This window comes from Arvicanthis niloticus, chromosome X (assembly GCF_011762505.2).
Source record: "Arvicanthis niloticus isolate mArvNil1 chromosome X, mArvNil1.pat.X, whole genome shotgun sequence".
Lineage (NCBI taxonomy): Eukaryota > Metazoa > Chordata > Mammalia > Rodentia > Muridae > Arvicanthis > Arvicanthis niloticus.
The window spans coordinates 49462796-49477134 of NC_047679.1; the positions used below are offsets into that span (position 1 = coordinate 49462796).

At 37.1% G+C, this 14339-nt stretch overlaps 1 protein-coding gene across 1 annotated transcript in view; it reads right to left on the reverse strand.

Annotated features, from left to right (window-relative positions):
* The window catches only part of Arhgef9 (Cdc42 guanine nucleotide exchange factor 9), a 135905-nt gene that overhangs the window by 42538 nt on the left and 79028 nt on the right, over positions 1-14339 (reverse strand). The window contains 2 exon segments of the mRNA XM_034485018.2: positions 3619-3798; positions 13400-13591. Of these exon segments, the coding sequence (XP_034340909.1) occupies positions 3619-3798; positions 13400-13591 (372 nt within the window).

Sequence of the window (14339 nt, forward strand, 5' to 3'; positions counted from 1 at the left end):
ATCATCAAATGGTTATCTAATGCCAAATGGCTAACCCTGAAAACATACATACAAGTAAGATACAGACTAGCAGGTTGCCTTTATTGTATATATATATACATATATGTAATAATTAATAAAAAAGAGACCATAGATGAGAGCAAGAAGATATGAGAGGGTTCAGAAGGAGGAAAGAAAATGGAGTAATGAGGTAATTATACTATAAACAAATGAGGTAGTTATAAGCAAAAAGTATAAATAAATAAATAAATAAATAAATAAATAAATAATGCTATCCAGCTTTTTAAACAGCCTAACCCAAATAACCCAACAATTATCATTTCTGATATGTCCATGCAGATAAAACCAGTCAAGGGGGAAGCCATAGCCTATACTAATGAGCTCTTCCATTTGGGTGGCTATTTCTATAACCACCTGGAGTCCCAATGGGCTCTGTTCAACTATTCAAGGTGGGTTACAGCCTTGAGATTTTTGACAGGATAATTAGGAATTAATTAGGATCCACCTCCTATGAGCTTGTACCCACAATAATAATAGCATGAATGTGGCCCAATTATGTCAGCACATCCTAGAAAAGCAAAATGCTTTTGATCAGATTGGTTTCCTCTGCTAATCTTGACACAATTTGAGGTTTCAATCTCTTTAACCTGGGAGAAGATTCCTTTTGTTTTTTGTTGGGGAAAGCGGTTATGTTCTTCCTTTTTCATTGTCCTTAAGTCTCCTGTCAAGAATTGCAGCAAGCTGCCTCTGAACCAATCATGAAGATTGATACTGGATGTATAAAAATTGGGGTGATGTGAGAAGTCAGTGAAGTCCTGAGTGAATGTATGTATTGTTTGACAAGAGCATGACCATGTCAAGATCTCCAATGCCTCATACCCGTGGGAGTGGCAAAGTCTTCCCCAGATGAGGCTTAGAGGGATGGCAAGCACTTCCTCTGGTCTAAGTGTGAATGTTGACAATGGGTGGAGAAAATGTCCAGTATAACTTTCCCTGTCTGAATGTTTGCAGCCTGAATATTGCTCTCCTACAGAGACTGCTCCTATTGAGATTGGCTAAACCTCCCTCTTTGTCCAATTGTATATCTATGTCCTACCTCCCTGTTCAACTCTATGTAATAACTGTAACCCCACCTCCCTGTTCAACAAACAAGCTGAGCTTCTGGGTGTTGTGTTTTCTTCATCAGAGAGCCCAGATCACCAGATCCCAGCTTTTCTGTGTCTATGTATCTATGCATCTGTCTTTTCCTCATTCCCTTGCCACCCCAGTTAGGTCAATATCTGGATCTGTGCAGAGTGCCACAATCTACATTATGGAACCATCAGAAGATGAGTAAAATGTAGATGTGAGTATATAACCTGGAGTAACTTCAGGCACTAGGAGTATAAAAAGGAACCATGGGAGCAGGGAACACTAAATGGAATAATAGGACACAGTTGCTATAAAGGGTGAAGTGGGCAAAATGGCTAGTGAAAACTTGCCCAGGGTTAGAGTTAACTTTTACAAAGGGAGAGGGAAAGAGAAAGGATAACTAACACTAAGGATATTTGAAAAAAACAAAGGGCATTATATTAATTTATAGCTACTCAAAATTGCATGTGATATATACATGTTTATTTGTACGTGTATATACTATATATAACCTATAATACATATTTGAATTAAGTTATGCCAATCAAGGTGACAATGTTCCCCCCAAAATATATACTATCTAACAAAACCCCCACTGCTAGGCATGGTAAACCTCCTATTGAGTTGTTGATTGGGGAAGTCAAAGAGACTTTCAAAACAATATGGTCTATTGCCATTGTCCTTAGTGTCATTCAGAAAAATGTTGCAGAAAATACCACAAACTTTGAACACAGGATATGGAGGAATGGATCTAGATCTGACATAGAAACCACATCACTAAAAACTAATACTCATAGCTTTGGAAGGATTCCATGCAAGCTGCCAGTAGAAAACCTGGATTTATATGAAATTCTAAAAAAAAAAAAAAAAAAAAAAAAAAAGCAATAGTATGATACTGAAAAGCAGATCAATGTTTGAAGAAACCAAGGGCAAAAATTTAAAATAAAAATAAGATCTTCAGTGCAGTGATAGAAATAAAATATTCTGTTTCTTGCTTATAATGGCAGTTATATAACTACAAGCAATTAATAAAAAAATCCATTGCAATATGTAATTTATATTGGGGAATCCTATATGTAACCTATGCCCAAGTAAAGCTGATAAATGACATTCTAGAACTAATAAACAATATAATTTTTAAAAGGCAAAATAATATTTAAAATGGATAGTATATTATTATCAAGTATTTATTTCAGTTTTACAAAATTAATTTATCATATGAAAACTGTTCAATTCAAATTAACCACATTAATAGATTAAAGCACAAAAGCAAGTGATTCTTCTCCTCTAGGAGATACAGGACAATTCCTGAAGATGTGTTTAGGTTGTTTTAACTAGTAGACAGGAAAAAGCTACTTGATATCTAGTGGGTAGCAACAAAGAATGCTAATAACACATGACAATGTAAAGGGACACTGTGGTTGAGGACACTGGTCTGTGTTCTGTTTTGCCAACATGTGACTGAAATCTATATGTTGCTATAAATTACATATATGTAGCGTGCGCTTATGTGATATCTAAAAGCAAAATGCCTCATAAGATCATTTTTATTCTGACTTAACTCCATCACACATAGCACAAGAGTTTTGTGCGTGATCATTGTAGATCTCTCAGAGTGTTTCCTGCCTATAATTTTGGCATTAAAACTACTAGGTCATGAACATGTTCAATATTTATAAAATTACACAAGTACTACCTGAGATGGCTGCTCAGAAAGAGTTATCACTTAAGGCGTGAGAATGCCATACTTAGAAGGGTTTACTTGAAAAGTCTGCCCTTCACAAGCACTGGAAAACTTGAATATCAAGAGGGATCTCTATGATGCCATGGTTACAATAGCTCATCATGGTCAGTCAGCAGAAACAATGTGGTTTATATGAAACATTTGCTTTCCTTCTGAAAATCTGAAATTTTGGTGCATGCTTTACAAAGAGTGCCATATAATCAATCTCCTAGGAAGGTATTGAACTTCAAATAGGGTAATGGAAAGAGCTGGAGTTAGCCAGTAACTTCAGGCTCAGGTCCCAAATTTTCACTAGTTTGTTTACTTTAAGCCCATGGCTCCTTTCATTAAACTTGCCACTTCTCATACTCTATTTCTGATCCTGCAATACCTTTCAGGAACTACTTTCTTGAGAACTATATGCTCTCTCTCTTATTTCTCCAATTACACAGTGAATATGTTGAATTCCTTTCCAAATACTGCGTCTCATAGAAGCTGAACCCAACAGGAAAGGGAAAAATTAGTTTTAAAAAATTCTTTTGATAACTTCCCAAAAGGTTGGGGAGAAAAGAGTATAACGGCAAAGAAAAGTAATCCTGAGCGAGTTATAAATCTTCCTAACTTAAAGATGAAGGATTAAAAATCAGAATCATGTAAGAATTCATCTTCCATTCCAGCCCTTCGCAGCTGACAAGAACCAGCTCACACTCCACTCTATCGTTTCCTAATATTTCTTTAAAACTGAACAAAAACAGGATGCTCACATGCTCTAAGAAGCAGGGTCCTATCTCGCTGAGGTGGGGGTCATCATTGTTGTACTGCTTCTCCAGGTCTCTCACAAAGCCCATCTGAAATCTGTAGATGTCTTCAATGTTTCCAAAGATGACCTTCAGCTGCTCATCACTGAACATGTCCCTTCTCTTTCGGCACTGCTTCAGGTATCCCTGCAGACACAGGAAAAGCTCAGGGTGAACATGGCCCTCCTATTGCTTCATTATGCACGCATCATTTCAGTTCCATTAAGTAGGCAGATAATTCCTTTTCTTATTAACTTATTTACTTTATATCCCTCTTACTGCCCCCTCCCAGTCACCCCCCAATCCTTCCCACTTCTTCTCTCCTCCCCTTCTCCTCTGAACAGGTGGGGGAACCCTGGGTATCTCTTCTACCCTGGCAAATCAACTCTTCAAGGCTATGCACTTCTCCCACTGAAGCCAGACAAGGCAGCCCAGCTAGAAGACCATATCCCACAGACAGGCAACAGCTTTTGGGATAGCCCCCATTCCAGTTGTTCAGGACTCACATGAAAACCAAGGTACACATCTTGGAAGAAGAGGAGGAAGGGACCCTTGGGGTTCTCAGAGACTGAACCACCAACCAAAGAACACACAGGGGATAGGCCTAGGCCTCCAGCACATATGTAGTAGGTAGGTAATTCTTATTTTCAGTTTTCATAAGGGTATATGGAGCACTAGTGAAAGAAGTTACTACAATAGTAAGTCTTCAGAGAATGATTACTCTAGAATGCTTACGTTTTCCCACTAATTTGTATGAGAAAAATAACCCAAACGGCAAAGGGTAAATTTCCCAGAGCACAGATTTACTCAAAATTAATTGTATTAAGAATTTGAGGAGGAAATGAAGATATAGTTCAGTGGTAGAACATTTGCCTAGAATACACAAGACCTGGGTTCAATTTCTAGTACCAAGGGTATCTTTGTTGTTGTTGATGATGATGATGATAAGGAATAGAATACCAAAGATGTGAATGGCTCCAGCCATAGAAACAATTACTAAAATAAAAATGTTTGTACAGGAATCTAGTAACTGAAGTCAAAGCACAAAAAGCACCAATAAAGAAACAGGAACTGGGAAAATGAAACCACTCTTTTCTGAATATTTTGAAAAAAAGAGCTATGTAGCCCAAGCTGGCCTTGAACTCATAATTCTGCTTCTGATTCACAAGGCCTCGAATATCACAATATGCCACTATATCTGGCTCTGAGCCATTGCTATCTAAGGCCAGGAATAAATATAGATGATCTTAGCTAGCAAACCCAAGAATAATTGAATATATCTGAAACACATACAGGCAAATTCTTACAGAATTTCAATGATAAAAGGGGAGTTGACAAAAGAAATTCATTGCCTGATGAGAAACCCTTAACACAATGATGACAAAAATACTCAGCCCAGTTAGCATACTCCCTAAGATATCAATCCAGAAAAGAATTAATGGTTATGTCCATTCTTCCCATTTGAAAGGATAAGGGATGATCCAAACATCATACAATATCCAAAATACAGCAAGGATGTAGAGTTCAAAACCAGTATGGAAAGTAATATCTATAAAAAAGAATGAAAGGAAATGCCAGTGAAGCTTCCCAATTGTCCAAACAGATTCATTATCATTGTGACGGAATCTGCATTCTTTCTATTATGTGTGTATGGAAATTATCTGTATACATTAAGAAGAATGTAGCTTGCTTTCTCAAAGTTAATGGTAGAGAAGAAATACACATTCAATTTAATGGGATATTATACAGCCTTTAAGGTGATTGAAGCATACAGTGGAAACATGGAAGAGGTTTATGATATAATGTTAAATACAGAATATGAATGATGGGTCAATATGATATACATTATAATGCACACACCTAATTTTTTTCCTTCTGTTGGAATAGAGTTTTTCCTTATATAATAGGCCCTGATTATGGTTTCCCTCACTCTATTCCTCCTAGTTCCTTCCTACCTCCACTCCCACCCAGATTCACCCCTGTGTGTCTCTCATTAGAAAACAATCCTAAGGGATAATAATAAAATAAAATACAAGATGAAACAAAAACTGACAAACCAGAATCGGACAATACAAACAAACAGAAGAAAAAGAGCTCTAGAAAAGGCATAAGAAACAGATACAGATGGGGGACCCGCTCATTAACACTATCAGGAATCCCAGAAAACTACAAAACCAGAGTCATATTAACTATACAGAAAGGATCTATAGATAAAAAAAGGTGTATATTATATACATATATATTCTCAATTTCTAGTACCAAATTATTTATTTTATATGTGTATGTAAAATATATGTAAGTATATTATATAATATATGTAATATAAAGATAATTTTAAAAAGACGCCCTGACATTACATTATGAGATAAGAAACCAAAGATTCTGTTGAATTTGTTTTCTGTTGGCCATCTACTTACTGCTGGGCATGTGGCCTACCCTTGTGAGTAGTTTGCTTCCCCAGTGAGATTCCTTTGGAGAAAATTAATTTTGATTTGCAAGTGGTCATCAATCAGTGATAGCTTCTGGGATAGGAATGAGGTCATATGACTACTCCTTTCAGCTCTAGGACTCCATCTTGTGCAGACCTGTACAGGCCCTGTGTCTAACCCTTACTCTATATGTAACCTCTGTGGTTCTATGAATCATAGCTTGATTATCATTGATCTTACAGTTAGTATTTATTTAAGTGAATTCATACCATATTTGTCTTTCTGGGTCTCAGATACCTCACTCAGGATGATTTTTTTTTGTAGTTCTATTTACCTGTGAATTTTATGATGTCATTTTTATTGCAGAGTAATATTCCATTGTGTAAATGTACCATATTTTCTTTATTCAGTCTTCTGTTGAAGGGAATCTAGGTTGTTCCTAGTTTCTGGCTCTTATGAACAGAGTAGAAATGAACATATTTGAGCAAGTATCCCTGTCATAGAATGATCCTCCTTTGGGTATATGCCTAAGAGTGGTATGGCTGGATCTTGAGGTACAGCAATTCCCATTTTTCTAAGGAACTGCCACACTGATTTCTATAGTTGTACAAGTTTGCACTCCCACCAGTAGTGGAGGAGTGCTTCCCTTCCTCCACATCCTTGCTAGCATGAGCTGTTACTTGTTATTGAGCAGAGGCATTCTGACAGGCGTAAGATGGAATCTCAAAGTAGTTTTAATGTGCATTTCCCTGATGTCAAAGGATGGTGAACATTTCTTCAAGTGCTTCTCAGCCATTTGAGATTCCTCTGACGATAATTCTGTTAGATCTGTACACCATTTTTAAATTTGGTTATTTGTTTTATTGGTAGCAAGTTTTTTTGAGTGGCATGTACATTGGATATTAGCCCTTTATTGGATGTGTAGTTGGTAAAAATCTTTTCCATGTAGGCTGCTGCTTTGTGAGAAAGTTGGTGTCCTTTGCTGTGCAGAAGTTTTTCAATTTAATGAGGTCACATTTATTAATTGTTGAACTTAGTGTTTGGGATACACCTTAATTTTTACCTTAAGTAGATCAAATTACAATAAATTATACACAAGCAAAATTCTACTCAGATCAACAGCTCATTGTTTAGTTGAGTCATTTGTTTTCTTGACTCTGTGTTTTAGTTCTTCATATAGTATGAATTCAAATCCCCCTCTTTGAGATTTCAACTTACCACAGGCAGAATGGCTAAGATCAAGATAGCAATTGACAGCAAATGCTTGCAAGAATGAGTGGAAAGGAGAACCCATATTCACTGTTGGTGGGATTGCATACTGGTACAGCAACTCTGGAAATCAGTATGAAGAATTCTCAAAAGCTAAAAATAAGTCTACTATATGCTAACCTATAACATTCCCTTGCATATGTCCAAAAGACTGACATCCTACTTCAAAAATACTTGCTCAGCCATATTCATTGCTGTTCTATTCACAAAACCTAGAAAATAAGCCTAAATGTCCTTGAAGTGATGAACAGATAATGAATGTGGTACATATGCACACTGGGATTCTATTCAGCTCTAAAGATAAATGAAAATAAAATTATGAAAACTTCACATAAATGAATAGAACTAGAAGCTATCATACTAAGTGAGGTAACCCAGAGCCAGAAAGTCAAGTGTCATATATCCTCTCTTATTTTTGGATCCTAGGTTACATTAAACTGAAATAACTACAAAAACAAGATCATAGAAAGGGACCATATGGAGAGCTGTAGAGAAGGGAATAGCAAGAGACAGATGATATGGATGGAAACATTGTGGCAGAACCTTAGCCTTGGATGTGAGATAGAGCACAACACAGAAGAAAAGGAACAGAGGAATAAAAATCACTAAGGATGTTTGAAATATCCATAAGGAGTCATCTTATTTTTTTTGTTTACCTAAAATTACATATAATATATGTTTTGTACTTTAAGTGAAGTTACAGCACCAGAGATGATAATTCTCCCCAAGAGTCACTGTCTATCCAACAAAAAAATCTCAGTACTAGGCACAAACAAACAAACAAAATATCCCCTAAACTATTGGTGTTGTCACTGGTGGCCTCTCAGAGACTGAAGGTAAGTCCTTATTGCTGAAGACACCACACACTTCAGACATAGTACTTGGAAGAATCTAAGTGTAACTGAATTGGAAGCCTCCTCCATGAGAATGAGCTCACATAGTACTGGAAGATGCAATGCAAGCTGCAAAGGAAGAAAAGCAAGCAAATAGTCATACCTAGCTGTGATGCCTATAAAATACACACACACACACACACACACACACACACATGCACACACACACACAAAACCATGTCCATCACACCAAGATATCTCCAAAGGTGTAATAGTGTCACTTATAAACTGGGAGTAACCAACAGGCATCTACTTGGACTTAAGACCTTCTGAAGACCAGTGGCTACTGAGATCATGAATTTTAGAAAAGAACTGACTGCTGCTACTTTCTCAAACCAGTATATTTTCTAACTACATTCTTACACTTATCCTTATACCTATAGATTAGTGTAGCTCCCAATTCTCATCAAAGAAACTTCTTTTTGCAGCAGAGGGAGATCAATTACAGAAAGTCGCAACTGGTCAAAATGCAGAGAACAAACAGCAGGGTTCCCAGCCCCACTTGATATATTTGTAACAAAACCTATACATATAAAGCTCTGGGAAGATCACAGAAGATGGGATGGGATGAATATAAAAGCCACAGGACCAGAAGAAGGTCTGCTGTGATACTATGTCTTCTATATAGGATGGAGAAACTACACCCATGAAATCTCAACAGTATAGTATCCTAAAGAAGACCTGAATAATGCCAATACCCATTGACATGGCAACATGGATTGGGGACATCTCCCAGAGCCCCATTCTTAGATAAAGACCAATTAAAAAATGCTGAGAGAGAATCAGTCTTCCCCTGGGATGAGCCCCTAATTGGTCATCTAAGATGTTTGGGTTGGGTAGGGACTGGGGCAGACATAAAATCCTTGGCTGATCACTTTAGGCTAACTAGCTGTCTCATCTGGTTTTTCTACTATACTATATAAAAACTGCCACGCTATACAGCATGTTATCATTAGTGATGATATTAATGACCAAGATATAATGACCCTGGTGAGTACCTGGGTAGAAATAATGACAAGAAAAAGAGAGAAAAATCTAATACTTTTGAAAGCTCAAAGGTTTTTTTTTTGTTGTTGTTGTTTTGTTTTTTTTGTTTGTTTGGTTTTTTTTTTTTTTGCCGCTGCTGTTCGGTTTTGCTTTTAATTTATATCGCACTATGTAGCCCAGACAGGCCTCAAATTCATGAACCTCAATTTTTCAGTCTCCTGAGTGAAGGTCTGCAGCTTAAAACCAAGGTTTAAACATAAAAGACAGAAATAACACGGTAAAACGTATTAGATAAAGGAAGAATTTCTTGATGGTGAAGCAACGGAGACTAATCCAAATGACCAAGGCAAGATTTTCTGATGGCATCTGAGAACAGAACTGATTTCACATTTATATTATGCCTGAGCTAATTTTGCCCCAGGGACAGAAAAGACATCATTTTGAAGCATCTTTAGCCCTGTTTGTTTAGTACTTAATTTCTTCTATTGTAAAATTAGTACCATGGTTACAAATGGCAATGTCACAGATGATTAGTCATAATGATCCTGAGCTAAGCTCTGAGTTTTTATCCCCCTGGCTAGATTTAGAAATCTGGGGAGAGTGCAGTAGAATGTCATATTAACACATTCACACTCAAATAAGATGTGCTTCCTTGAGTGCTAAGGAGGAAGAGGCAGAAAGTGCAGAAGAGAGCTGTCTCACCACCATAGGTTTCTCCAGTGAAAATATGTCCACAAAACCAGAGAGATTGAGAGCCACATATTACTTAAAAAGCAAGCTTCCCAAGCCACTTATTTTAAATGTGGGGAACAAGGTCAAGGGTTTAAAAGATTTTGTTGAGGTTTCTTAACCAGGCATCAAAATATGACTTGACCCTGGGACTCTTAAGTTCTAACTCTGGTACTCTTTTCTGAAAATATTTTGGTGCTGAAGGCTTCGGTTTAGAGGTAATACAGTCTAAAGCTAGAACACTGCCCATGGCCCAGCTAAACACAGATTTCTCTAATTCTCTTTGATATCTATTGCTGGAGTGGAACAAAAAGATAGCTTCTAATGTCTTTAACAAAAGCTCTGACTAGGTTGGCTGCATTAGACAAATCCTCAATGGAGAGTCATTGTATTCTTCCTTCTGTACAGATTAACATATCCATTGTTATACCTAGTGTTTTGAGACCACGATGTTTGAGAGTTGGGGAAAATAAGACATATTTCTAAGACTAATAGGCTTTCACAGCATTTAAGCCTGGAAACACTAAGAAAAATATTGTTTTCTAATATGGATAATTTGTTGGTAGAGAAAATAATAATATTTGCCCTCTTTGAATTTGAATTTGACACCCAATATGATAATCAAACAAGTATGTAAATGGAAACAATTATATTTATTTTGCAGTATTTTTTGAGAATCTACTATGTGTCACACACTGTGGGTTATGGATTCAGCATCAGTAATTAACAAATGAGGTCCTCTTATGACATTTACATTCTAGTGTTATAGATAAGCCATAAGTAAATGAATATAGAAATATACTCTTTCTCCAATAGTCGAAAGTATAATGGAGAAAGGTAAAATAAGAAAACGAAGAAGCAATGAAAGCTTGACGTTTAAAATAAAATATTTGAATAAAAACTTGAAGCACCTAATTGGAAGAGGATTTCTCTGGGCAAGAAAAAAACAGTTTAAGGTCTGTGTTTGGGAGTATGTCTGGCTCTAGATGAACAGTAAAAAGCCTATAGGGATGGGTTAGTAAGAACATAGAAAAAGAAGCAAGAGATGAAGCCAAAATAGTGAGAGGGGGTTGACACTACCTGCCCTTGTAAGTAATAACAGTTCCCATTTTTACCTGAAGGGAAATTATGAGCCATTGGAAGGTTTTGAGCAAAGAGGGAAAATTACCTTAGGTTATGACAGCCTGCCCTAGTTATCAAGTGGCAAACAGATTCTACATAGTTTATTATAGATACCATAATATCTGCAAATTCTCATTTGAAGATTTCTAAGTTTCTTATGTTTCTATGTCCTACTTCTCAAACTTTTATATTTACAAATCAAATGGGTGAATTACTAAAATGCAAAATTTTACTCACTAAGTCTGAGATAGAGCCAAAGATTTTACATGTGTAACGAAGTCTCAGGTGATGCAGGTATTGCTGGCTACAGTAGAAACCTCTGAGAAGAAAAGGAAAGCTATGGATAGGTGAGTGAACAGAAAAAAATTTTTTGAAAGGAGAAATAAAAAGACATTTTCTAAAATATCTGGAGCATATTTAATTATGGCATTGCATCTATGATCTGGGGGGGGGGGGTACAGATTAGTGGTAGTAAACTTGCCTTACATGTACAAGGGCCCAAGTTCACATCCCAGTACAATTTACATGTAAACAACGACAGTACATTTATTTAGTGTCCTCAACAAATTTAAGGAGTAGGTATAGCATGAAGTGCAAAAGACAAAGGAGAAAATTGAGCTCAGAGTATGTGTATACTGGATGTGGGGTTCCCTTTAAGTCTATGGGGTTAATTTGTGACTAAGTTGAGATATAACAGTCAGAAGAGTATATTTCCAGAACCTGTGTTCTTTCTACCCTATCTCACTGCTCCATGGCACGAAGAGGATAATTCTTAATCTACTTAACTGAGGAAAGAAAATGAGCTCAGGTTCAATTTAATGCCCATAATTATCTTTCCATAGGTGTACTGTCCAATGTGATTTCAAATTGGAGTGAGGCTTTATTTAAATTAATTCTATTTAAATAAAACAATTAAGTTTTCTTTCTCAATAACACCAGCCATGTTTCAAAAGTTTGGCTAGCTAGCAGATGTCTACTCGAGAGAGGAGACAAAACATTTCATCACTGACGAAAATTCTGTTGGATAGCTCTGCTCTAGGGAAACTGGGTCTTAAAATATTACAACTATCCCCTCAACCACAAAGCAGTCCCCAGGTTAGATAAAGAAACTAGGCTCTGATTTCTCCTAAGAGGGAAGGAAACAAGAGGAGTCAACGAAGCATTTTCCCAAGGTCAAAAGAAAGCTGTGTGATTTTGGTTTTGGTGTGTTTGTGTGTTGTGTGTGTATGTGTGTGTGTGTGTGTGTGTGTGTGTGTGTGTGTGTCTATCTGTCTGTCTGTCTGTCTGTGTAAGCCTTTTCAAAGAGGGTAAAGAGACAGCTCAGTGGTTAAGAGCACTGGATACTCTTCCAACGGACCTGAGTTGGATTGTTAGAACCTACATAGTGGATCATAATCATCTATAACTCCAGTTCCAGTGGGCTCAATGCTTCCTCATGTACCAAGCACACATGTGGTACACAGACATACATGCAGGCAAAGCACCCATATACATAAAATAATGACTTTAAAAGCATTCTTTTCTCTATTTTCTATCGATTTTTCTCTTACTGCTTAGTAGTAAATCCTTTGAAAATGTTAACCAGCCTCCATTAAGATAAAGAGAACATGGGGATGGGCAGGGAGGCTCCCATTGTCTAGAGAGATAGAAAGCATGGAGTTAGGGACACAAACTAAAGAAGCTGAGGCTTGCTGACATAGCCTTCATCTTCTGTTGATTTCTTCTACAAGTACTTACATTTTTAAATTAACCACAATGTTTCTCAAGGGAAAGAATGTGAGGGAAGAATACCAGCACATCAGGATCATAATAAGCGATGCTCTTGAAACTTAAATATGCTCATGCCTCACCATAGCCACTAATAATTTACAACTTAGGTGGCAGGAGTGAGGACCTTACAATTTGCATCCTTTAAAAAAATCCTAGGAACTCTTCTATACATTCAAGCCTGTCTCTTGTTAAATTTTCCTTTAATGACTGATGTATGTTAGACCTTTGCTCTATCAGAAACCAGGAGGTTAAGAGTACAGATTCAGGAAAAGAAAGGACAGAGACAAAAAAGAGGCAGACAGAGAAGTAGAGGTGGAAGGTAAATACTAATGAATTAATGACAAAGATGGATCAAACAAAGGAGAGAAAAAAATTGAAAACACAAAGGATGCAATTTAATCCCACTGAAAACAATCCGAGAGGTGAGTCCAGCTGTCTTTTTGGTCATTTTGGGACTGCCACAGGGAGGCTCATGCAGACTGTCAGCTCTTCCTAGAAGTGCCCTGCTTTGTACCACACATACTCTCCCACATGCATCACCATGGCTACCTCGCAAATGTCCTTGAGGTGCTTGATGTAATGACGCTCCGTGCTCATGATCTCATTGATGACATTGGCCCGCATCTGGTCCCGGTTCTGTAGTGGCCGGCCCAGACAAAGGCAGTCTGAGTTGGGGTCCAGGTGCCCATTCTGCACGTCACTGGGCCCTTCCTCCACCCCATCCTCCTGGTTCACCCAGAGCTGTGGAATTAGGCAAAGAAAAAAATGATAATAGGTTAACCTTCTTTGAGAAATGTCCAACTAAATAGAAAGATAAATGAGTATCTTTCTGTTTTCACAAAGTCTTCAATCAGAAGCTTTTGAAAACAGAGTATCAAGACTGACTGTAGGATGTCTTGCTGGCCCTACAAATGCTTCTAGTCCTCTCTAAGTCTCTAGAAAATTATCTGCAAAATGGAACATGTGAAGAATAACTGGATCATTTTGAAGAGGCTTCTCCAAGAAGGCATCAGAAGAGAGAAAAGTAATAGTAAACAGAAACTGTTCCTGCTGAAACATATGTATGTACACTTTGGTTTAAAAAAAAAAACTGAAAAGAAAAAAGAAACTACAGATTTAAGTGCCAAGGAAAGCATTTAAGTACTTACAATTGTGGTAAGCATAGTTGGATACAGGAGTAGGTATCTCAGAAACAGAGCTTTAATGTTGATTTTCACCAAAGGATATACAAACAATAGTCAAACTTTGACTGTAAAATGACTTAGACCTGAAAAGACTACCTCCTCAAGTGTGAAGAAAGGGTACATTCAAAGCAAAGGTGAAAAAAAATCTCCTTTGAGGAAGAAGGATGAGATATTTACACTGTAGATGACTTAAAATTTGAGTCAAGAAATGATTTCAGTCCCATTTCAGTCCAGTTCTAGGCGGGAAGTAAATCTATGTATAGAATGAAGAAGAGATGGATGGGTTTACCAGGAAGAGAAGCAAA